At 42.7% G+C, this 26,653-nt stretch overlaps 1 protein-coding gene across 2 annotated transcripts in view; it reads right to left on the reverse strand.

The window, feature by feature from the left end:
• The window catches only part of CFDP1 (craniofacial development protein 1), a 142,710-nt gene that overhangs the window by 34,244 nt on the left and 81,813 nt on the right, over window positions 1-26,653 (reverse strand). The window contains exon 6 of one of the 2 annotated variants that reach the window (XM_078149359.1): window positions 20,239-20,315. The exons of the other annotated variant lie outside the window; for it this stretch is intronic. Coding sequence (XP_078005485.1) covers window positions 20,246-20,315 — 70 coding nt within the window. The 3' untranslated portion in view covers window positions 20,239-20,245. The remainder of the gene's footprint in view (window positions 1-20,238; window positions 20,316-26,653) is intronic. 2 annotated transcript variants of the gene reach the window in all.

Raw genomic sequence — 26,653 nt, forward strand, 5'->3', positions numbered from 1 at the left:
GAAATAACCACTCTTAACTTGTTTTCTATATTAGTAGGAAAACAGCCACCATTACTAGGTTGGAGCTTTATTTTTCTTCTCTCTTGAAACTTACAACTTGAAAACATGATCTTTAGGATGGATGGAAAAATAAAAGTTTTGTCTTTACTAAGATTAATTAACCCACTAGTGGTTTACAATAATAGCTGACATTTGTAGTTCTAAAAAGTTTACAAAGTGCTTTATGTACATATATTCATTTGGTCCTCAGAACATCCCTGTCAGCAAGGCACTAAGGATATTCTTTCCAAGGTTTAGGAAAGATAAATAATTTGCTAATGATCATACAGTTACTGGTACTGGATGCCAAACTGGAACCAAGATCCCTCTTACCTCCAGATCTAGCACTCAATCCACTACATAACAGTGGAGGCAGCTTGGCGATGCCACAGTGCTCAGAGTGCTGGGCCCGACATCAGGAAGACCTCAGCTCAAATCCGACCTCAGAAATGTACTAGTGTGTGACCCTGGGAAGGTCATGTCACCTCTGTTTGCCTCAGTTTCCTCCTCTGTAAAATACAGATAATAATAACATCTGTCTCCCAAGGTCGCTGTGAGGACCAAATGAGGTAGTAATTGTAAACCGCTCAGCCCAGCAGCTGGCACACAGAAGGCACTACAGGAAGGCTTATTTCCTCCCTTCTTCCCTATACCAGCAGTGGGGAACCTGCCCTATACCATGCTGCCTAATCTATGTTTTATTTAATCCATTTTAGCCTCTTGCTTGTTTTTCTAGGGAAAATTAATCTTTGCTAGCACCTACCCTTTAATTTCAGGTTTTAAAAAAATGTTTCTTGAAAGACAACTCAAAGGTTGTTTTCTATGAAGTTTTAAGGAATGTTAAGTAGCAACAATCTCCTATCTGTTGTGAATCAATCTCTTGGTTGCTTCTCGCTGCCTACGCTTAGTCAAGTTCCCAATAGCAGCTCAAGTACACAGTATTCTGTGCCTCAGAGCCAGCGTGGTGAGAGCTTTGGCTCATCTGCTCAGCTGGTGGAGGTCCAAAGAAACCATGTCATTATCCAGGACACCATCCCCTATAAGACTGTCCAACACTCGCCAAACTCACTCTGAACAGAAACTGGGGACACCAGGGTTAAGAGCTCTTATCTATACAGATGTTCTGGGCAGGATTACTAGGGACATCAGGATCTGCCTTTTTATCAACAGCAAACACAGATGTGTTGCCTTTAAGCAAAGACAAAGCCTTATGTAGAAGGAAGAAGCATTACGGCGTGGACACAGGTGATGTTATGCTCTGTATGAGGAACAGAAAGAAGGTCAAATGTGTGGAAGGGTACGTTGGGACCAGGTTGGGAAAAGCTTGAAATGGCAACTTAGGCTTTCTATTTGATCCTGGTAGGGACAGGGAGTCACCGGAGGTGACTGGGTAGGGAAGTGAACAGCCCAGTCTGTATCTTATGGAAATCAGTTTGGCAGCAGTGTAAAGAGCTGGGGGCGAGGGGGCACACCAGGAAGGGAGAATAATGACCATAGCCTGGATGAGAAGTGATGAGGACCTAAGATGGCGGGAGTGGAGAGAACGGTGCAGATTTCAGAGGTGTGGTAAAGTATAAACAGGATCTAAGTGAGAGGAAAGAGTCAAGGATGAAATGGATGTTCTGGACCTGTGTGACTGGAAAAACGCAATGCTCTTGACATAACCCCTGAATGGGAATGGGGTTTTGGGTGGAGACAATCATCTGCTTTAGGTTTGTTAAATTTGAGAACCCTTTGAGACATCTAGTTTGAAAAACCTCGTAGTAGAGGGCTGTATCCCAAAGAGATCCAAGAAAAGGGAAAAGGACCCACACATACACAAATATTTATAGCAGCTCTTTCTGTGGTGGCCAAGAATTGGAAATGGAGGGGGTGCCCATCAGGTAGGGAATGGCTAAACAAGTTGTGGTATATGAATGTAATGGAATATTATTGTGCTATAAGAAATGAGGAGCAGGACAGTTTCAGAAAAATCTGGGAAGACTTACATGAACTGATGCTAAGTATCAAATGTTGCAGAGAGGTGGAGAAGTCTAAGAATCTTAGATTTGGCAATTAAGAATCTCTGGTCATTCTGGAAAGGATGGTCTTAGTGATGAGGCTGGAAATGAGACTGTAGATGATTTGAAGAGAGTGAGAGAAAGTGATGGTAATGAGCATAGGCAGTTTTTTCAAGGAGTTTTGCTGATAAAGGGAGAAGACATATAGGATGACAGCTTACAGGAGCTCTAGGATCTAGTGAGGGCTTTTTAAGAAAGGACAGATAAGTCTCCCGGTAGGTAGCAGGGAAAGAACTAGCAGGTGAGAAAAGAGTGAAAATGGGATAAAGTGGAGAAAACCCTATGAAGATAGGAGGTGGTCAGATCACAGGGACACGTAGAGGGCCTGGCCCTGGTAAAGCTTAAAGCTACCTCTTCATTAGGGCCTACGGTAACAGAAAAGAATAGGGGCCAACGCTATGGCGTAGGGGGATGAGAATGGGCAAAGAGGGAGTTCATGGCAAAGTGCCTCTGTTTTCTCAGAAAAGTATGAGCCAGCTGAGGCCTTTATGTTTTATACGAGGAAGGGGGCAGAGTGGGAGATTTCAGGAAAAGAAGAGGTCTTATCAATTGTTGTGGGAAGTGAGATAGAGAATCAATTAGGGATGAGTAAAAGGACTGCCTTGCAGCAGTAAGGGAAAGGTTGAGATTGGACAATAAATTTAGTAGAATCAGTCAGAACAAGTGTAGAATAGATAACTAGTGGGAGTTAGGGCTGGGTTTTAGGTGGTCAATAGGCATTTATTAATTAAGCTCTTACTATGTGCCAGGCACAGGGCAGCTACAGCGCATAGAACAAAGGGCTTGAAGTCAAGAAGACTCATCTTCGTAAGTTCAAATTCAGTCTCAGACACTTGCTAGCTGTATGATAATGGGCAAGTCACTTAACCCTGTTTGCCTCAGTTTCTTCATCTGTCATATGAGTCAGAGAAGGAGATGGCAAACCACTCCAGTATCTTTGCCAAGAATACCCCCAAATGGGGTCACAAAGAGTTGGACAATATTGACCCCCCCCCCAATGACTCAACAACAACAAAAGAGAACGACTGGACTGATGGCAGACAACAGCTATCCAGATCTGGACTGGGGGATCAATTTGCATAGAGTGAAATTCTAATGAGTAGATGTGGCTGAGTGATGATGGCACCGGGACAGGGAAATGGCAACACGGAGCAAGGCATAGTCTGATTTCCCTTCTCGGAGCAGTGAGTCAGGGTATGAGAGAAAGTAAGGCCAGTAATAGACACGGTAGATAGGGAGGTGGTGCCACAGGTCTCTGTAAAGGCTAAACAACGGAAGGAACATGACAAGAAGTGGTCTAAACTGAAGAGAAGTTTGTTGAACCTCCCTTCCTTTAAAGGATAAAGGGATGGTGTGCTGGACACAGCATCAGGGAGAACAGTGAAAAGCCTTCTTCACACACTACCTAGCTGTAACCTGGGCAAGCCACTGAAGTCCCGGGGGCTTGGTTTCCTAACCACACCTAAGTAAGGTGTGGTTCAGTGGAAAAGAATGCTGACATTTCCTACCTGTGTGACCCTGGGTAAATCATTTATCTTTTCTGGGTCTCAGTTTCCTCATCAGTAAAATGAGACAGTGATAAACTATCAATAATTAGGAAAATACAAACTAAAACAACTCTGAGATTACCACCTCACAGCCATCAAACTGGCTAATCCAACAAAAAAAGGAAAAGGTCAAAGACTGGAAGGGCTGTGGGAAAACAGCTGTCAGGCTATGAGGTGGCTCAGGGGACAGAAACCTGGGCTTGCAGCAGGAACACCTGGGTTTACACGGGACTTCAGACTCTTACTAGCCCTGTGACTTAACCTCTGACTGCCTCAGTTTCCTCATCTATGAAATGGGGATAATAATAGCCCCTACCTCCCAGGACTGTTGTGAGGCTCTAATGAGATAACAGTGGTAGAGGGATTAGCACGGTGCCTGGTACTTGGTAGGCAGCATATAAATGCTAGCAATTATTATTTTTATTATGAAAACAGGTACTTTAATGCACTGTCAGAGGAGCTGTGAACTGGCAATTGTGAATGATGCCCAACAAGCTACCAGACCCAGTGCTTTTGCTACTAAGTCTATATCCTAAAGAATCAAAGAAAGAAGAAAAGGACTCACATGGAAAAAAATATTCATAGCAGCTCTTTCTGTGGTAGTAAAGAACTGGAAACTAAGGGGATGGCCGTCAACTGCAGAATGGCTGAACAAGTAGTCGGTAGTATGTGAAGATGACAGAATACTATCGTGCTGCAAGAAATGAAGGGCATGGCTTCAGAAAGCCCAGAGAAGACTTGTATGAACTGAAGAAGAGCAAAGTGAACAGAACCAGGAGAACAATTTAGACAATAATACTGGACTCCACTTTGAAAGACTCAGGAATTCTGATCAACACAATTCCCAAGGATTCATGAGGAAACATGCTCCCCACCTCCAGACAGAGAGCTGAGGGACTCCGAGTGCACCCAGAAGCACCTCTTCTTTTACACTTAATTCAGGAACTTGTTTTGCCTAACTAACCATACTTATAATGGGCTTTGTGTTTCTTGCTTTCTCAATGGGTAGGGGAGAGAATCTGGAACAGAAAATAAAATGAAAGGCTGGGCCTAGATGGCCTTGGAGGTCCCTTCCAGCTCTCAATCCCATGATCCTAAGTTGTGGAGCCCAAATTCCAGAGGGCCTGGTAGGAGAGTCAGGCAGAGCTAGAGCGTAGAGGGCAGGGATGAGGACGAAGGGTGAGAATGGCTGGTACAGAATGGGGGGGAGGGGGTGTTTGTGCCTGGGCATTCAGAGATTCTGTATCATTGGGACTGGGAGAGTAACAGGGAGTGGGAGGTTGCTAACCATTGGGAAAGGGTGGAGAAATGGTGACAACTCGCTGACTATTACTAAGGATGCTCCCAACCATCAGAACACTGGTTTAAACAACAAACAAAACAACTTGAAACAGAAAGGGTTTCTCAGAGGGGACCTTCAGTCCTTTCCAATTCGGAACAATTATTTTTTACTATTGCTGCTATTTTTCTTTTAGAAAGTTTAATTAATTTTTTTTTGTTTCTATATTACCTTTATTTCTAAACCCTGGTATAACTTTGTAACAAAGAATAAGAAAGGAAAAAACCGACAACAGTTCTGCAAAATCAGCCAACACAGCAACTAAGTCTGACAATACTCCACATCCTCAGTCTCCTCCTGCTGGGAAGAAATGAAGGAAATGCATTTTCTCACACTTGGTTCTTGTACAACTCAGAGTTGCTATTGTTTTTACAGTTTTTCACATTGCTAATTCTAATTAAACTTTTTCTATACATCTGAGTTCTGGAAGGATAGCAGGTGTGTCTGATGGAGTTTCATTTATAACACCCAGTGCAATGCTTTTAATTCCATCGATGCCTAACTAATGCTAATTCTACTAGCTGGCATGGCTGTAGCGCTTTAAGGCTGGCAAAGCACCTTTACAGATATCATCTCATAGAATCTTATTATAATACGGTGGTTATTTTTTTCTTTTCCAAGTAGCATCTGAATTCTCTTCCTTGCCTCTCCTATGGTCACAGGTTTTGGCCTGACACCTTGGGTCTACAACGGCCTACGATGATCCAAATCCAGAGTGGGGGATGCTCAGCACTATATCCCCAGGCTAACGTGGCCCAAATGTAAACAGTCACCATAAGGTACTCAGCCTCCACACCTGTCTTTTTCTAAAAGCAATCACAAATAAATTAAAAAATTCAAAGCTTCCAGACTAGTAAAGTCAGAAATAAGGCCAGGAATGGGAGGTGTGGGATTCTTACCCCAATTCTGATCTACTCAGTGAGTAAATCACTTAATTTTTTGGAACTTCTCCATCTGAAAAATTGGGAAACGAATTTGTTCTCCAGCGACCTGATTGTTGAAAAGATGAATGAAATAGTGACTGTGGGATATTTATAGACTCTAACACAAAAGACTTCAGTAAAGCATTTTTATTTTTCAACTTTGTATTCTGTTAAGTAAAATCTGTTTCAAGAATGAACTACAATGTTCATACTCAAAACACTGCCACCTAAACACAGGCCTGCATGTAAGAGAATGCAACTTTTTTTCCCTAATATCAATGTAGTTCTAAAGTACAATGAGTTCCTGCAGTAGAATTTTGCATTCTACTATCTGGGGTACTGTTCCTGAGTGTTGAAAGATCAGCTCCTATGATTACAGAATATAGCAAGAATTCCTTCATTAAGACAGGAAAAAAACAAAGTGTGCCTTATTCAGTGTTGTCCCAGTTATCAGTGGTCCTCATTCAGCTGCTAGTTGGGACATACCTCCTCTTCCATAATGCAGGGATACACTGGTGCTCTAGAAAGCCTGCTAGCCTTGACTGACCCGGTGCATTACAAAGAAACATTAAAACAGCAGCTCTCTTCATCCAATCTTAGTCACCACCAAATCAAGTTTGTTTTTTCCCCTTGATTACCACGTGAAACTGTTCTACAAATTGCCAATAAGCAAGAAGGATAAATCCCTTCTGTTTTTCCCACAAGGCATTTATTTAAGGAAAAGAAATGGTTATGGCTGGAAATGAACCACGAAATATGTTTGTGAAGCCAGGCCCGAAAATCAGCATGTTTTTAAAGAAAGATAACTAGATATACCCAGAAAGTCTGCATAAATCAGAGGACCCAAAGTCTTGCCCAGAGAGTAGGGTCCCACCTGGAGCAGAGGTGCTAAAACCCCTCACTTGTCTGTGTCTGGAGAAGTGATCTGCCAGATACAACATTTCTGCCATGTTTAATGCTTGCAACTCAAGTAAGAGCAGGTGCTAAATGGTATAATGGAAAAACAAACAGGGGCCAATCTCATTCTCAAAATCAAGGTGGTGATTTGGTCTTATCTCAAAAACTATGTCAGAGAGAGCCCAGAAATTATTGAGAGGAGTTGGGTGGATGGAAGATGGAGAATCAGACAGACAGGAATTACTCTCTCCAGAATAACCCTACTTTACCAACTGACAATCAGTCAACAAGTATTGGCTGGGTACTTGACAGGTGCCAAGCACCAGGCTAATAAACTCTGGAGACGTAAGTAAAGAATGAAAACAATCCACACCTGTGAGAGCTTGCGTCCTGACGCGGGAGACAACAAGTGTAGGTAAAACTACACACAGTGTAAACGTAAAGTGAAGAAAGACACATATGTACCAAACAATTCAGGAGGGAGGGAGGGCACTAGCAGCTGGGGGGACCAGGAGAGGTCTGGGCAGGAGATGGTGTTTGAGCTGCATCTACAAAGAAGGAGAGAGGCAGCCAGGTGGCGCAGTGGATAGAGCACCGGCCCCGGAGTCAGGAGGACCCGAGTTCAAATCCGGCCTCAGACCAAACACTTGATACTTAATAGCTGTGTGACCCTGGGCAAGTCACTTAACCCCACTGCCTAGCCAAAAAAAATAATAATGATAATAAAAAATTTTTGAAGTACATATATATACATATATATATATATATATATCTACATATATAGATAGATATAGATAGATAGATGTATGTGTGTGTCAAAAAAAAAAAAAGGAGAGACCATCACAGGCAGAGGAAGGACGCACAACCAGACCATGACGTGACGCTTCCATGTTGTAGGCAGGGGCTGAAAAGTCGACTCACCATGCATTATCACCCACCAGAGTTCCTGAACCTTTATTGAGACTTCTGGGATCACAAAGTACCATGGAAAGCAGAACATTCTGGTACTAGGAATATGTGCACATGGTTGCACATGTATAACCTATATCAAATTGCTTACCATCTCAGTGAGGGGACAGGGGAAGGGGAGAAGGAAGGAGAGAATTTGGAACTCAAAAATTTTTTTAAAAAATGTCAAAAACTGCCTTTACATATAATCAGGGGGAAAATTATTAAAAAAAAATACACGCACAAAGAAACACACAGACACTCTTGCACTCGTGACAATGCTGACTGTACTGACCTGTGGAACACTGCAAGGCCTCTTTTATAAAATCCACCTAGCCATAATAACTAACGTTTACGTAGTGCTTTGGGGATCACAAATGGCTTTCCTTATGAGAAAGGGTGAAGTCGGCAGGCTCAGGGACATGAAATTACTTCCCAAATGTCATCGTTGTCCTAAGTATCCAAGTCTGGATTGGAACCCACATCTCCCAGCTCCAAACCCAAGACTCTTAGTACCATACGATCCACACTACTGAGTGACCTACATGGAGAGGTCACGCAGATGAAGAATGTATATTGTCCAGATCACAGCGCAATGCTGGAGGGGCAGCCCACTGAGCTCGTCAGGGCATATATCTCGGGCAAGAAATGCGGAGGAACAATTGAACTGGGTGAGGAAAATGGGCTAGATTGTAATGATGAGTCCATCTGAGAAACTGCACATCATTTTCAATGATCCCTAGCTGCTTCCCATTACAGAATCCTAGAATATTCTCCTGGGGTTGTTATATGGCTGCAAATTATGGAACACTAAGATCATGTGTGTGTCCCAAAGGGCAAAAGAAAGATGAATGGTAGGTATCAGTAAACTGCAGCTTATTATCAATGACAACTTGTCACCTCTGTAGCCTCCTCAGGTGAGAAGAAAATACAAAGGTTCCTCTAGTGGTATACCTTGTGCCTTCCACCTCCTGCTGGGCACAGCATGTCCTCCGAGGGAAGGCAGCAAGGCGCATAGCAGAGTATCTTCCACTGGCCCCAAAGCAACCACTTCCATCTATGCCAACACCAGGCAAATCCTACCTCCTCCCACCAGCCCAACCTTCCCTCCAACCTTAGGCTTCCCCTCTCCTGCTGCACCCTTCCCTTGAGGGAAGAGGAAGAGCAAAGTTGATGGGAAATAGGACTTCTTTCTCCTGCTGCGCCATTTCCTGCTTAATCTCCAGCCTTCGGAGGGAAAAGCAGTGAAATAGGTAGGGCCTCTCATCTGACCATCTGACCATGCTCCAGCCTTCTCGGGAAGAGTGGTGTCTTCCTCTCGATGACGAATATTCTCACACCTTGTGTGTGCCCTTCGAATCTCAGTAATTCTGAAGCCTTGTAAGTTATCATCCAAACCCCACTGTTTCACACCCTTTACCACCTGATTCGTCATTTCCATCCCCCTTAACCCTCCACTCAAAACACCAAGCACCACCCAGCCCTTCCACTGTGTGCTGTGGAATGCCTGTTCCAGAGGCAACAAACTTCGCTTCCTCCTAAATCTTTTCCTCTCTTACTCCATCTATGAGCTGAAACCTGACCCCCCCCCTTTCCCCCTGCCTGACACACCCTCCCTGCCCACCCCTTCCAGTACTGGCTGCATCTTCACTCATTTTCCTTGGCTCAACAGTCAAGGTGGGAAAGTTTGAATACGCCTTGCTCCCCACTGCCACTTTCAGATTCTCCCATCACCCGGTAACCTTTTCTCCTTTGAGGTTCATGCTATTCATATCTACCACCATTAGCTGTTGTATATAAACACCACAGGTCACCCTTTCCTTCCTCATTGAATTCTATACATGGCTCACAATTTTTCTCTCCTCAGCTCCTGCCCTCATACTAAGGGACTTCCACAGATACTCAGGCTCTCCCTCAAACACCATTCAGGTCCTCAACGTACCCACTTTCTATGAGCTCCTCTTCATCTGCATCTCAGTCACACACAAAGATGACCATACCCTGGATCCTGCCATTGCCTGCAAGTGAACCATCTTTGTGTTCAAGAATTCTGAAATTCTCTTATCCAACTAGAATCTAATGGCTTTTCAGCTCTGCCTCCGCCTTCTCATGCCAAACCATGACCTCTCTATTGTTTCCCAGGCCATCTCTCCTGCACTAGCCATTCTCTCCTCTTTTCCTTATCTTCATCCCTTGGTAAACCAATTCAATTCTACACTTGTCTTCTCTCTCGAATCTCTAGCCCCTGCATCATATTACCCATTACGTCTAGTCAAGTCTCAGCATTGCCTTCATTCCTATAGACTGCTGAACAAAAGTGGAGAAAAATCACATGACTATCCTGATTGGGTCCACTACAAATTTATGTTAAATAACTTCATCTGGGTCCTCATTGCTCCTAGGCAACCCTTCTATACCTGCCCTATGAACTCATTATCCCACTCTCCACAGAGGCTCTTTCAAATCTTCCATGGCTCCCTTACTCCTCCCTTCTCAGCTGAGAACCTTGCCTCATTTTACAGAAAAAGTTGAGGCTATTGGCTGTGATCTTCCTTTTCTCCCCTCTTCCTCATCTCATATCACTAAGATGCCTTCCCTTCACTGCTGTCTCACATGATGAGGTGGATTTACTCCTTAACAAGGCAAACGCCTTTATCTGCTCAAGCAATCCCATTCTGTCCCATCTTCTCCTAAGATTGCCTCTCTGTCATCCCCACCCATTCATTTATTTTCAAGCTCTCCCTGTTCAATGACTTATTCCCTTATGCCTATAAACATGCCTATGTCTCTCAGATCATAAAAAAACCCTCACTTGATCCTTCTATCCCCAGTAACAAATATCTCTTCTGCTTGTTGTAGCTAAACTCCTTGGAAAGGCTATCTATGGTCCCTCCTGGCTGTTTCATGACCAAAAGGTTCCATCTCTTGGCTCTGGCCATTTTCTCTGGCTGTCCCCCCCCCATGCTTGGCTCTCCCCTTACAACTCTGCCCGTTAACCATTCTGGCTTCCTTTAAGTCTCAACTAAAATCTCCTCTTTTACAGGAAGTCTTCCCTCACCCCTCTTCATCTAGTACTTTGCTTCTTCCTATTAGTTAGTCACTTCCTATTTATCCTGAATATCGCTTGCTTAGCCTAGATTTCTTTACACACTCTCTCCTCCATTAGACTGTGAGCTCCCTGATGGCAAGGACTGTTTTTTGCTCCTTTGTGCATCCCTATTACTTAGTATGATGCCTGGCATGTTGACATAGAACTGGAAAAATGAGGTGGCCTACTCCAGTAGGGAAGGATTGATTCACCTGAGTGATGCAGGGATATTTATACATTAGTAAAAGAGTTACAGGAACATCTCTGGTGCAGAGCGGAAAATCCTTTATTAAGAATTTATGTTAGGAGGGGACAAAGGGAAGGGGAAGGTAATAAGAATTTATATAGCATCTACTATGTGCCAGGCACAGTGCTAAGGACTTTAAAAAAGCATTACCTCATTTGATCCTCACAAAGGTCAGTGCTGTTATTGCCTCCATTTTATGATGGAAGGCACTGAGGCAAGCAGAGGTAAAGTGACTTGCCCAAGGTTACACAGCTATTTTGTGTCTGAGGCTGGATTTGAAAGCAGGACTTCCGGACTTCAGGTCCCATGCTCTATCCATGGCACCACCAGATGAGCACAAGATCAGAAGCAATGGATGTGCTGTGCACTGTGCCAGTAGAGGAAGCGTCCAAATGGAAGAGATCACAGATTCACAGAGACATAACATGTAGAAGGGTTCCCTGACATGTACCTGATGCACTCTGTGCTTGTATGGCTTTCTACATTGGCTTTCCCTGGTCCTAGCTCTGAGCAAGATAGCTGACCCCTTGTCTTCTTCCTCATCCTCCAAGCTCACGAATTAAAGTCTACAAGTGTGCTGTAAAGTGGCAAGCCAGTATTCCTGTTCTGTGTTGTCTGTTTTAATGACATCTTCCATACCTCAGTGGATATAAAAGCTTTAAACTGATTAGAAAGCTAAAAGTGAGCTAAAGGTATGGAAGACACAAATTGCTGAAGGCTGGCCCTGCTGATGAGAGCTGGGCTGAGTTATCAGAAGTCATTCAACTGAGAGGCCAAGGAACATCCAAATAAGAATTTGAAAGCATCTTCAGAAACTCAGGAGGAAAGGCTGCAGAAATCCTTCCATGGAGGCCAAGATTTATGACTCAATCAGGAAACTGTGGAGGTTTGTTTTTTTTTAAATAAGAAAAAAAGAGGATTAAAGGCAAACCATCAAGCCTCCCATAACACAATCTGGTTCTTCAGAGCGTCCATTTGTTCCTGCTTTCCTCCCACAAGCAGATTAACAAACACTGGAAGAAACAAATGCTAGTTTACTGGGAGCAGGATGAGAGAATTTCTGAATTTCATTATCTTTTAAAGCAAGCGGGTAGAGAAACAACCTCAGGCAAATCATTACTTCCTTCCACCTTCCATCTTGGCACCTAAGGCACAAGAGAGACCAATCTGGCTCAGTCCCTCACAGTCAGCCTTTATTAAGACGTAAAGTCTGGTAAGAGCCTCGTGGGTAAAAGGTTCCCTTTCACTACTTCATTCCAATTTAATAGGGCCAATGACTACGCCCACCAGACACAAGTATCCTGGGTCGTCTTCTTCCCGTACTCCTTTAACCAGGGAGGAGATTTCTCTTTCATAGTGAAAACAGGAAAGGTGAAGCAGACCCCTCCAAATCAGGCAAGGTGGGGAGGGTGTGGGGAGGAGACACTGATGAAAGGGCAGCAGGTGGACCATTCTGCTCGGTCAGTGCCCCCGGAGCAGAGCACCGGGCTGCTCTAGGGGACAGGGCAGCTGGCGGCAGTGGCGTGGCCTGCTCTTGGCCCTGGGGAGGCTGCTGAGGTTCAGGTTAAAAATAAAAGGAGGCTGTGAGGGGGGAGGAGCAGAACTGCGGAAACCCAACTCAAGGGAGGGGGAGGGACAGGAGGTCACTCAAGCATCAGAGAATAAGGCACAAATAAGAAGCCTGTGTTCCAGTTTTTTACTCTTCTCTTAATTTAAGCTGACAAAACACGGATAGGAGAAACAGAGAAAGTAGACTACTTCTAGCACTGTTTAACTTTATCAAACAAAAGAAAGTATGGAGTAAATACAACAATCCCCAGCAAGCAGGTCAGAGAATAGAATAAGCTTCCCAGTGGGAGGCTGGAAAATGACTAAGCCCCCAGCCAACCCCCTTCAGTTGGTTTCTGGAGGGAATAAGGGTGCATGCTTAGAGAATCCACGTGGTAGAGCGGTAACTAAGAGCTCCTGAAAGCCGGCTAGTGGTCTCTTCCAGAGGGGCCCCGCAAGTCTAGTGACCGTCCATTCAGCCTGTCCTTGGCTCCTGCTACAGATGCTGCTACCAAGCGCCACAACAAAACCCGTACTCCTGGGTGAAAACTCGCCCACGATTTCCTCAGTAATTAAGTCCAGCCAAATGAAATCCGAGATAAAATTTCTGGATGTTTTTTTCTACACAGAACACACCAAAATGTTCCCAATGGTCCCTGAACCACAGGTGATCCCCTTGGAGATCCACGAAATTTCCTCTGGGTCCTTACAACAAAAGGCATCGAAAATTTCCCCTAATGGATCCCTACCACTACAAAGGCAAACCAAATAGAGGTAACTTGCTCCTCACTAGGATAAGACTGATTTAAAGCTAAGCAGGGAAACCTTATAATCCATAAGGATCTCAGACAAGTCTCAGATAAGGCGAGCAGTGTAGGTCTGCTAAAAAACAAAACAAGAACATCTGAACATTTATGAGTTATGATAGTGTGCTGCTAGGCGAACTTCTAGGCATCAGTATTTGCAAGTATGACAAAACCACCACACTTCTCGAATCATTCTCAATATTTGTAAGGGTGCAGCAACATGATAGATATTGACATATAAGCATATAAATAAATAACAGATTATTTCAAAATAACTGGACTGACTTAAGAAACACACTGGAAAACTGACTGTTACACAAACTGAAGTTTAAAACTGAAGAGAAAAAAAATTAGTCAATTTTTCTCAATTAGATTGCCAAAATGAAGGTATCCAACAATGAACATCCTGGATGGAGACTCTCTTCCACACAAATCTATTCCCCACGTATACAGAAGGTCACCACATGTATCCTGAATCAACCTTTCACATAGATGAGTTGAGTACCCAGGGCAAGGCTGTTGTACGCCATTAAGTCTCTAGGGAAGCCTGAGAAGCCTTGATGGGGGAAGAAGGGAGAGATCCTACTAATTTGCTTAATGACATGACTGTCAGTTGATTATCAATTAGTCAGCCAGACACAGTTACCTTTTGGAAAGGAGATATTTATTAAAGTGGTATAGTGAGAACAACTGTTACAAAATATCCCCCTAAAAGTCAATGGCATCCTCTCCCACAGGGCAGAGTGGGCTCCAGCTTAGAGAATACATATGGAGGACGAGTGGTTCTCATCTCCTAGCTGCTGAGGTCCTTTTTCCCCCTTCATATGGTCTTAATAAATACCACTTAGGCATGGGATAGGGTGGGGCAAGGCTGTGAAGGGCTTCACATACTAAATAGAGAGCTTTATATTTGATCCTGGGGATAATGGAGACCATTGGGGTACACAGAGTAGGGAGCTAACATGGCCAGTCAATGAGCATTTACTAAGCATCTAGTATGTGCCACGTAACTGTGCTAAGCACTGGATACAAAGAACAGCAAAAGAGAGGCCCTGTTCTCAAGAAGCTTACAATCTAATGAGGAAGAACACACGCAAACATATACATAGAAACAAGCTACATGCAGGATAAAAGAGAAATAATCAACTAAGGGAAGGCACTAGAATTAAGTAGGGTTGGGACAGGCTTCCTGTAGAAGATAGGATTTTGGTTAGGACTTAAAGGAAACCAGGGAGGTCAGGAGGTAGAGATGAGGAGGGAAAGCATTCCAGGCATTGGGGACAGCCAGAGAAAATGCCTAGACCTGAGAGATGGAGGGTCTTGTTTGGGAAATAGCAAGGAGGCCAGTGTTACAGGACTGAAGAGTACAGGGGAAGATATACAGTGTAAGAGGACTGGAAGGTAAGGCAGGGGGCCAGGATGGTCAAATATATCCTTAAGGAAAGTCTCTTTGGCAGCTGAATGGAGAACAGACGAGGGAAGAGAGGCTTGAAGAAGGCTCTTACGATAGTACAGGCAATAAGTGATGAGAGCCTGCACTTGTGTGAATGGAAAGAAAGGAATGCACTTGAGAGATCTCATGGAGTTAGTAAAGTCAAGACCTGACAACAGACTGGATGCATGTAATAAATGTGAGAAAGGACTTGAGGATGATAATGAGGCTCAAGTCTAGGTGACGAGGAGGGACAGTCACAGGGACCTTGAAAAGAAAAGAGGGTTCTGGACATGTGAAGTTTGAGATGTCTGTGGAACACCCAGACTGAGACATGGAAAAGGCAGCCGTCTCATCTTTGCCTACCCAGCCGCAGGGCGTCTTCATGCCCTCCCGGCTTCAACTTCTTTTTGGGGTCATCTTCCCCCACTCTTTTGCCTCTGTATCCCCACACTCAGCATAAGTGCCTGGCACATAGTGGATGCTTAATAAAAATTTGATGACTGACTGCATCGCCAATAGATAGACAGAGGAAGAAAGGATGATAGAGAAATGATATGAGATAGAAAAAATGATAGAGAAAGAAAGGAAGAGGCCCAGGAGAGATCCCTGGAGGATATCCATGGTTTGTGGGTGTGACCTGAATAGCAAAGGAGACTGAGAAGGAGTGGTCAGATAGGAAGAGAACCAAGAGAAAAAAGTAAGTATTGAGAAACCTTGATAAGGGTAAGTAACAAGAAGAGAAAAGAAAAAGAGAAGAAAATGATCAAATGTGTCAAACAGAGGTCAGAAAGGATGAGGATTAAGGAAAGGACATTAGCTTTGGCAATTAAGAGATCATTAAGTGATTTTAGAGAAAGCAGTTTCTTTCCAATAATGATTTCAGAAGCCAGAATGCAGAGCCAGATGATCTTGGCAGAACCTGTGATGTGGAACCCTATGGGGATTTCAAGGTAAGAAACAGGTATTTTCCTCAGACATTACTGAGATCCCTTGATTTTGTATTTGAGCATTTTGTATTTGTATAGTGAGCACCCTCTTCTCCTGGCAATCAATCAACAAGGATGAACATCTGGTCCCACTAAAATGCAATCCTGCTCATGTGGCAACATCATTTACAATGCCTAGCATTTTGGGTGTCAGTGATGGCCAAACTGTCTGCACACACCAGGATGTTAACTTTGCTACTGTACAATACATACCTTAAACCTGTCCTTGTCAGGGCAAGTATCATCAGAAATGAGTGAGGGTCGAGTTTAGCTGAGAAGAGGAGGACAAATACAGATCAACAGTTATCAAGAATCGTAGCATCAAGTTTTTCTGAGGATAAAGGATGACTTGGTTGTATTTGTAGACATCAGGGAGGGAGTCAGTAGATAGGGAGAAACTGAAGATTAGAGAGTGGGGATGATAGAGGAGGCCATCTGTTGGAGAAGATGGGATGAGATGAAACAAGCACCTGAGAGGTTTGCCTTGGCAAGGAGAAGGGTAATTTCTTCATGTGAGACAAGAGTAAAGGAGATCATGGGTGAAGGAAGGAGTGAGGAGGCCACAGAGGCACAGTGAACTTTGAGTATGAGAAAGCTGTGGAAGTATAGAGGAGAAAGTCTGGGGAGTCCAGAGTGGGGCTCAGAGAGGAATGAAGCAAGGCATGATTGGTAATGAGACAAGGGGCCAAGTACGGAGGATAGCGTAGATTTGAAATGGGTTGAGATGAGGAAGAGAGGAGAGAGAGAGTACAGCTAGTGAAGGGGGAATAGCCTGAGAAAGAACTGAGGTGTGAAGGGATTGGAGGTCATGGTAAGGATGAAGAACAAGATTTGGGGCTGTAAAGCAGATGGAAAGATGAAATGATAAAAGGTTATGATCAGAAAAGGGAATTTAGAAATCATTAACATGAAACTGGGTGATGATAAATGAAGAAGCAGGACCATCTTTGTGGGTAGCTGACATGGAATGGAGTACTAAGTCATGGGAATTGAGTAGACTAAGGAACTGAGAAGTCAGGATATTTAAGGAAGTTTCAATATGTACACTGAAGCTAAATAATCTAAAGACAGGAATTAGGGAGGAGAAAAGACTGTGACCCGGACAGCGAACTCAAGAAGGAAAGACATGCCCTAGTGGCTGATAGATAGGGCTACCGGGATGCAGAATGGGTGATAAATCTGAACTGTGTAAACCTTAAAGAAAAGGGGCTGCGAGGGATGGGGTGAGAGGGCAGGTCTAGAAGTGGTAACGGGGAGCAAGGAGTATTGTGACTTTTTCACCACGACCTGTAAGCTGCAGAGGCGTGAGTGAAAATGCAATTCGTACAGGAAAGGTCAGCAGAGATGAAGTGTCATTAGAACTTCACTGCTTTACTCAATCAGGCTCCATCTGTATACTTTATTTCACCATTTTCTAGGTACCAGGCAAAAGAGCAAGCTAAGCTAATCATGACTCCCGGTTATTTCACTAGCAACTATAAATGAAGAAACTGCCATTCTGGTCTCTAAAGGATATGACTGTGGCAGCTAGGCGGCGCAGTGGATAGAGCACTGGCCCTGAATTCAGGAGGACCTGAGTTCAAATCCCGGCCTCAGCCACATAACACTTAACTAGCTGTGTCACTTAACCCCATTGCCTAGCCAAAAAAAAAAAAAAAAGAAGAATATGACTGGTATGAATCGATTCTGCATGGTTTGGTTAATCTTGGGTGAACTGGAAAAATTATGTTTCTGGACATGCAAGACTAAGACATGCCTCCTGAACTGAGGTAACAGCAGCAGCGGGATGAGTCAGAGGACCTGAACGGCAACACCACTTCTTCCATCTACTCCTGGGGTGACTTTGAGTAAGGGGGCTGGACTAGGTGACCTGAGATCGCTTCCAGCTGTGGGGCTCAGATCTTGTGAACCACAAGACGCTTGTCTAGCAGTCATCATCAAAATCAATCCCTAACAGAAAGAGAACGGATTAGGAAGAAGAAATAAAGTCTTTCTGAATACTTGAAGACTGCCGAATAAAATCAAGCTGCTTCTTTACACGGTTAAAAAAACATGTCCACTTCCTTTCACAAATGGGTTTGCTTATAATCTCAATGAACATGTTAAAATCCCAGTTTAAAAGAAATCTGCCATTGTTTTTATCTTCAATAGATAGTTATGCAAATCTGAAGCGGAAACAATAAAGCATAAAGGCCTCAGCCTCTATTAGGAGGCTTCCTTTCAGTGTGTTGGATAAAGTGAGTGCTCTAAACGAAATGTCACTGCTTAAGTTACAATCTCAAGACACATGTTGGAACAAGGTTCAGCAGGGATGGCAAATGATGTTCTTTTGATGAGTTAGAGCTCTTTCTCTCTCTCTCTTCTGAGCCAAGTCCATGTCCGTGGCAAGTGCTAAAAGATGAGTCCTTCTGGCATAGCCCACTGTTACTTTTCCATTCGAAAGCTCCATCGGAATCTGTTATTAACTTCTCTTAGCTGAGGAAGAAAGAGTTAATGCCCAAGTTGGACTAATGTGACTTCTTTGCAGAAGCTTTTCGGGATAGGGTCACTGCACGGCCCAGGTTCTTCATTAACTCATTAACCAAGACAGTAACCCTGGTCATGGGGTTCATTTATCAGCAGGAAAACCCCAGTTGGCAATGGCTAGATGTTTCCTGCCCACCTCAGCACCCAGAGTGGAGCAGGAGACTCCATTGTGAGGCTGTTTCCTGACTTAGGGAGGAAAGAAAATACTTTCCTGATGACTATTCCTTTTTCAGGCTGATGTTTAGTTTGGCCCAAAGGCAGGCTAGGGAAAGCACAGGGGGCCTTGGGTCCAGTGGCAGGACTTCCTTATGCCTTCTTGCTCTCTGGCTAATTATATTTTAATGATACAGTGTGCATGTACCTCATTGGGTTTTACAAAAAGGCAAAATGAGTTTCTATGTGAATGCTAATAGCTGTAAATTAGGCAAGTTGAAAAGTATTTTCTTGGTATACCTTCCTGCATTACCGCTGCCTTTCTTAACTTCTGCCTCATCCAACGTAAGACTCAAAGCTATTAAATAATAACTGATTTTACTATAAATGTTCAGTTGCCCTTTTTTTTGGTAATGCCTAATAACTCTGAGGAGGAAAATGATGGAAAACTTTTTTTAAAAGTTTAGCAAAAAGATAGTAGCTTCTCCTAGAAACAAGTTCTACACTGGATTACCAGAAGAGATGCAAGAGAGAATTACCAGGGAGAGAGTCAGGAGAGCCTGCAAAGAAACTGTACATTTGTTTTTTTTTTAAAACAACAACAACAATAATAGTATTTATAACAGCTAACATTTATATAGCTCCTACTATGTGCCAGGTACCACGTTAAGGTCTTTACAATTGCTTTTTCATTAATCCTTACAACTCTGGGAGGCAGGTACTAGAATGATCCTTATTTTATGGATGAGAAAATTGAGACAGACATTAAGTAACTTGCTAGCAAGTATCTGAGATTGGATTTGAACTCGGGTCTTTCTGACTTCAGGCCTGGCATTCTCTCAACAGAGGATGAGGTTTACCCAGAATTCCTGTGGTGCTTGGTACCTGGAACTTGACCTGGCCACCCTGGAGGACGCTTCTCTGGCCTCAGCACATGGACAGCGACAGGCCCTGGTAAGGTTATCAAAAGGTGATGCAGACCATCCCTCCTCCCCAACCCTGAAGTGTCATACCTGACTTGCCTCAGTAAGGGTATGGGGAGAAAAGGGACAGTATCTGCACACAATTTTCTTTCCTTCTTTCCCTTTCCTTTGGGGGTTACTCTTCTTTGTCAGATCTACCTCGATTTCTTTTACTAGTTTGCTGCTGTTGCCAGGGAGACTAAAGGGGAAAAAGCACTGAATTGGGAGAGTTGGGCTTTGGTCCCTTTCTCTGTAACTAAACAGCTTCGTGACTTGGGACAAGTCATGAAATACAGTAACCCCATGCTAGCTCAGGCCTGCCTCCCCCTGCACCTGGACCACAGCCATAGCCTCCTCCTCCTTGGTGCTCCCTGCCTCTGTCCTCCACAGAGCTGCCAAGGGGAGAAGCCGACTGTAGTCACTACTGCTCAAGAAAATCTAGTGGGTCCCTCTTGCCTCTAGCATCAACTACAAACTCCTGTATTTAACATATAAAAGACCTTCACCATGTATTACAATTTAGTGCCCAGGTGACTTTAAGGATGCGCTAGTTCAGCCCACTGGCCTTTTTGCTGTTCCTCACCCACGGATGTCTCCTCTCCTGTCTCTGTCCTTCCTGCTAAGAAGGTCCTAGATTCCTTCAAAGCTCAGCTCAAGTACCATCTCCTCATGAAGCTATTCCTGACTACCACCACTCCACCCCCAAGCCCTTAACTGCTTGGACTTTTTGTTACCTTTTATTTACTGCGGGCAGCTAGGTGGCACAGTGGATAGAGTGCTGGGCCTGGAGACAAGAAGTTTCATCTTCTCTCTATTTTTTAAAAAATAATATTTTACTTTTCCCTAATTGCATGTAAAAACAATTTTTAACAATTATTTTAAAAAATCTTTAGTTCCAAATTCTCTCCTCCCTCCCTAAGATAGTAAGCAATTTGATATAGGCTATACATGTACAATTATGGAAAACATTTCTACATTAATCATGTTGTGAAAGACAGACCAAAAAAAGCCGTGAAAAAAAAAGAAAAATAGTATGCTTCCATCTGCATTCAGACTCCATCAATTCTTTCTCTGGAGATGGACAGCATTTTTCATCAGAAGTCCTTTGGAATTATCATGCATCATCATATTGCTGAGAATAACCAAGTCATTTACAGTTGAACATCTTGCAATATTTCTGTTACTATAATACAATGTTCTCCTGGCTCTGCTCATTTCACTCTGTATCAGTTCATGTAAGTCTTTCCAGATTTTTCGAAAGCCTCCTATTCCTCATTTCTAATAGCACAATAGTCGTCCATCACAACCATATACTATGACTCGTTCAGCCACTCCCCAACTGATGGAGATCCTCTCAATTCCCAATTCTTTGCCACCGTAAAAAGAGCTGCTATAAATATTTTTGTACAAATAGGTCCTTTCCCCTTTTTACCGATCTTTTTTGGATACAGACCTAGTGGTGGTATTTCTGGGCAGAAGGGTATGCATAGTTTTATAGCCCTTTGGGCATAGTTCCAAATTGCTCTCCAGAATGGTTCAATCAGTTCATAACTCCACCAACAGTGCATTAGTGTCCCACTTTTCCCACATCCCCTCCAACATTTATCATTTTCATTTTCTGTCATATTAGCCAATCTGATAGGTATGAGGCAGTACCTCAGGGTTGGTTCAATTTGCATTTTTCTAATCAATAATCTCTAATCAATTTAAAGCATTTTTTCATGACTACAGATATCTTTGATCTATTTGTCTGAAAACCTGTCTGTTCATATATCCTTTGATCATTTATCAACTGGAGAATGACTTGTGTTATAAATTTGACTCAGTTACTCTATGTATTTGAGAAACGAGGCCTGTATCAGAGACATTTGTAAAAAAATTTTCCCCCAGCTTTTCGCTTGCCTTCTAATCTTGGCTGCAATGATTTCGTTCATGCACAAATTTTTAAAAAATATTTATTTATTCATTTATTTTTAGTTTTCAACATTCACTTATATAGTATTTTGAGTTTTAAATTTTCTCTCCCTCCCTCCCATCCCCCTTCCCCAAGGCAGTGTGCAATCTGATATAGGCTATACATATACATTCATATTAAACATATTTCCACATTAGTCATGTTGTAAAGAAGAATTAGAACCAAAGGGAAAAACCACGAGAAAGAAGAAACAAAAAACCAAAAAAACTCCCCCAAAAACAAACAAAAAAAGAAAATAGTACGCTTCAATCCGCATTCAGACTCCAGAGTTCTTTCTCTGGATGTGGACAGCATTTTCCAGTCTTTTGGAATTGTCTTAGATCTTTGTTGTGCAAAAACTTTTAAATCTGATATAATCAAAATTATCCATTTTATATCTCATAATGCTCTCTCTTGATTGGTGATAAATTTTCCCCTTATCCATAGCTCTGACAGGTGAACTATTCCATGCTCCCCTGACTAAGACTCATCTTCCTTAGTTCAAATCTGGCCTCAGACACCTACTAGCTGTGTGACCCTGGACAAGTCACTTAACCCTGTTTGCCTCATTTTCCTCATCTGTAAAATGACTTGGAGAAGGAAATGGCTAACCACTCCAGTATCTTTGCCAAGAAAACCCCAAATGGAATCATGAAGAATCAGACATAACTGAGCAACAACAAATTTACTTTGTATTCAGTTCGTATATATGTACGTGTTGTCTCTCCCTTTAGAATGCAAGCACCCTGAAGGCAAAGGCTGTACTATTTCTGTCTCTATACTTCCAGCACCTACAACAATGCCAGCCACACAAGAGGTATCTAAATTAATGCCTATTGATTGACTGATGTAACCTCTGTTTATTCTTCTGCAAAACAAGTCTCTCAGCTCTAAAATTTTATGATTCCATGACATTATCTCAGGATTGGAACAGTAAACATACACAGAGCTAAACAGTGTACAAACCAACTCAGAAATCTAATTTCCTTAGGTTGCACCAGTGAAGTCCTTAGTTACAGAGCAGAACTTAGGAGGATGCCACAAATCCTAATTCTGGTATCAAACCATCAAGCCTGCTCTGATCACAGCATTTTCCAGCCTTACAGTTTTCATGTTGCTGCTGCTGAGTCATTTCAGTTGTATCTGACTCTCTGCGACTCCATTTGGGCTTTTCTTGGCAGAGGTACCAGACTGAGACAAACAGGGTTAAGTGACTTGACACAGCTAGGAAATGTCTGAGATCAGATTTGAACTCAGGTCCTCCTGACTCCAGGACTGGTGCTCTATCCACTGGGCCACTTAGCTGCCTGTGGTTTTCACAGAAACCATTCTGGAGAGTAATTTGGAACTATGCCCAAAAGGCTATAAAACTGTGCATATCCTATGACCCAGCAATATCATTTCTAGGTCTGTATCCCAAAGACATCATACAAATGGAAAAACGACCCACATGTACAAAAATACTTACAATAGCTCTTTTCATGGTGGCCAAGAATTGGAAATTGAGGGGATGCCCATCAATTGGGGATTGGTTGAATAAGTTGTGGTTTATGAATGAAATGGAACACTATTGTGCTATAAGAAATAATGAGCAGGCAGACTTCAGAAAAACCTGGAAAGACTTGTATGAACTGATGCTGAGTGAAGTGAGCAGAACCAGGAGAACACTGTAACGGCCACATTGTACAATAACTAACTTTGATAGACTTTGCTCTTCTCAGCAATGCAAGGATCTAAGACAATTCCAAAAGACTTTTGATGGAAAATGCTCTCCACATCCAGAGAAAGAACTCTGGAGTCTGAATGCAGATGGAAGCAGACTATTTGCTCTCCTTTTCTTTTGTTATTTTGTTTTGTTTTTTCTTTGTTGTGGTTCCTCCCATTGGCTCTAATTCTTCTTTACAAGATGACTAATGTGAAAATGTTTAATATGAATGCGTATGTAGACCCTACATCAGATTGCATGCCTTCTTGGTGAGGGGGAGAAAATTTAAAACTCAAAATCTCATGGAAGTGAATGCTGAAAACTAAAAATAAGTTAATTAAAAAAAGAAACATGGATTATTACACGTTACTCTTTAATTTCTTTAAAACAGCATGTGTCGTTTCAGTCATTCAGTTGTGCCCAACTCTTCGTGACCCCATGAACCATAGCACACCAGACCCTTCTATCATTCACTATCTCTCAGAGTCTAAGTTCATGTTTGTTGCTTCCATGGTACTATCTATCCATCTCATCCTCTGCCATCCCCTTTTTCTTTTGCCCTCAATCATTCTCAACCTCAAGGCTTTTTTCCAACAAGTCCTGTCTTCTCATTACATGGGCAAAATATTTAAGCTTCAACTTCAGTATCTGATCTTCCAGTGAATAGTCTGAATTAATTTCTTTTGAGTATTGACTGATTTGCTCTCCTGGCTGTCTAAAGGACTCTCCAAAGTCTTCTCTAGCACCACAGTTTGGAAGTGCTCAGCCTTCCTTATAGTCCAACTCCCACAGCCATACATTACTACTGGAAAAACCACAGCTTTGTATGTGGACCTTTGTTGGCAAGGCGATATCCCTGCTTTTTAGTACGCTGCCAAAAAGGCATGTACTTTAATTTTAATAAGTTAGTACCAACATTGTCCATTAAATTTCATCAGAATTTTATTGCCGTTTAAAGTTGTCTGAATTTATATAGTTGTAGTCATTGTTCTTTTTACACAGTAATAAATTGCTTTAAAAAAACAATTTGACAAATTTCTTGTTCTGCCAGCAGTAAGTTAGAGTTACAATGCTGGATTTGAAAAATAATTTAATCCCAACCTACTTTTATCAAGCTTTTTCTTCCTCATTTCATTGTTTGCCTTTTGCAGGAAGATGCAAGGGGTTTACCCTAACTGAGTATAGAAGCATGATAGTATTAATGGAGAGCTCTGGGCTCTTTCTAGGCCTGATTCACCCCTCACCCCAATAATCTGCTGTATGCCCTTCAGCAAATAAGGCCACTTCACTGAGCCTTGGTTTCCTTATTAATAAAATGGGGATAATACCTGTTGTTTTCTTTTTAAAACCACACAGGGCTACTGTAAGGAAAACACTTTATAACCCTTAAAATGTTGCATAAATATAATGCATTCTTTCCCCCGAATATCCTTCATCTCTACTCTCTTTTAGGCCTCTTAAACTTCTGGTGGCTTTCCCAATTTCATTAGTACCTTTAACTCTCTGTCTTACTCCCCAGGGGAAAAGTGCCCCAAGAACAGAGGATGGTATGCACAAAACGACTCCTTGCCTCAGCATGTTTCTTCCAAACACACCAGCAAAGCAGGCCTGTCATCTTTCCCTGCTGACTCACTAAGGGCAGGCAAGGCTGTCAGGGGCTGCTGAGGATAATGAGCTGGTTTCCTCAGCTCTTCTGTCACCTCCTGGCTTCTGGGTTTCCTCCCATTTCTATTACAGGTTACTGAAGACAAATAAATGACCAGCAGGGACAGTTTCCACCTGGTTCTTTTAGTGGAAAACTTTATAGCTGTGAAAGGATTCATGAGGGTTTAAAGCCTGGGAGTGGGGGCGGGGGAGGGGAAAGGGGGCATAGAGTTAAATCGTCTCAAATCAGGTCTCTAGCTTAAGAATCAGGAATGTTACTGCTGCTGTTGTTGAATTATTTCAGTCACATCCAACTCTTTGTGACCCCATTTTGGGTCTTCTTGGCAATGATACTGGTGCCGTTTGCCATTTCCTTCTTTAGCTCATTTGACAGAGGAGGAAACTGAGGCAAACAGGTTAAGTAACTTGCCCAGGGTCCCACAGCCAGTTAGTGTCTGAAGCCACATTTGAATTCAGGTCCTCCTGACTCCAGAGCCAGCACTTTATCCACTGCACCATCTAGCTGCCAACAGGAACCAGAAAATCTGTATTTCATTCCAGATCCTGCCACTGTGTTTGGATTTCAGATTAGGCAAAATGCTTCTCCAACCATGAAGTGAATAATACCTCCCTTCTGCCCCTCCCAGAACTGCTGTGAGAATTAGTGAAACTTCCCTGAGTAAGCACTCTGAACTCCTTATAAGAAAGGGACTAGCCAGAAGGAAGCCAAGCAGCCTGGCTACCATCTTTTCATTATTAGTCTAGGCAAAAATAAAAATGTATTTCAGCCACAGCCACTGCAAATGATGGGGAAAATAAAGGGTTGTCTTTACAGACTCCACTATGTTACTTTTCCAGAAAAGAAAAAAATAACCACCACTACCTTAACTGCTTTTGGTTATACTATTCCTGTCATGGCTGCTTACTGAGTTTTAAAGTGCTGGCAGCCCTAGAAACTCTTCCTCTTGCTTTTCCTAAGCATTCATTTCATTCTCCTCCTTTGTCTAAGGGCAGGTCCTTTGTTTGGAATTTCACTTCTGAGCAGCCTTGAAGTACTCTGGGAACAGTGTGACTATGATTCCTTCAGACTGTGATGTGTTGACTCAATTTTCTCCAGCAGAAAAAGCTGCTCCAGATCATGAAGAAGAGGGACAAATGCTAATGGAATTGTTCCAAGATGAAAGGGATTTTTTAAAGTGAATGAATGGAGAGGGCATACCAGCTGGGGTGATTCCCACAGTCCTTCAGGGAACACAGGGCAGCAGAGCACATCAGAGAATCTTGGGAATTTATAACTTTCTGATGAGCCCAACTCAATTTTTAAAACCCCACCAAACCCAAACCTTTCAAACATAAACTGATCTGGGGATCTACATTAGCTAACAGGATAAAAATTGTTAAAGGCTGCCTGGATAAATGAAAAAGAGATGCTTAGTTTCCCAAAAATAATGAGCCTTAATCTATTTACTTTCACGTTATTTTAATTCAACTGATTAACTAAGGTTGAGTTCCTAAGACGGATGCATAGAAAAATGGGAATATATGATGAATTGATCGTCTAGTGTGATAGACTGGATTGTGTACAAACGTTCCATATTCTGTCGTTGAATTTTCTTTTTTCTTTAAGGTTCATGTTTTGTTGGGATAGAGCAAGAATCCTTGACACGAACACTGCTCCCACCAAAAAAAAAAATTTCAAAACTCCTATTTGGTGTAATTGTGCTATGACAATGGACCATACGTAACCAGGTGCAGTTACCTGGACCCTAACAGAGTAGCTGCTCTGCTGCCATCACTGCTTGGAAGAAGCTGCACTCCCTGGGCGGCACATCAGCTGTGAGGTCAC

The sequence above is a fragment of the Phascolarctos cinereus genome, unplaced genomic scaffold (assembly GCF_003287225.1).
Source record: "Phascolarctos cinereus isolate Bilbo 61053 unplaced genomic scaffold, phaCin_HiC Scaffold_2;HRSCAF=192, whole genome shotgun sequence".
NCBI classification, from domain to species: Eukaryota; Metazoa; Chordata; class Mammalia; order Diprotodontia; family Phascolarctidae; genus Phascolarctos; species Phascolarctos cinereus.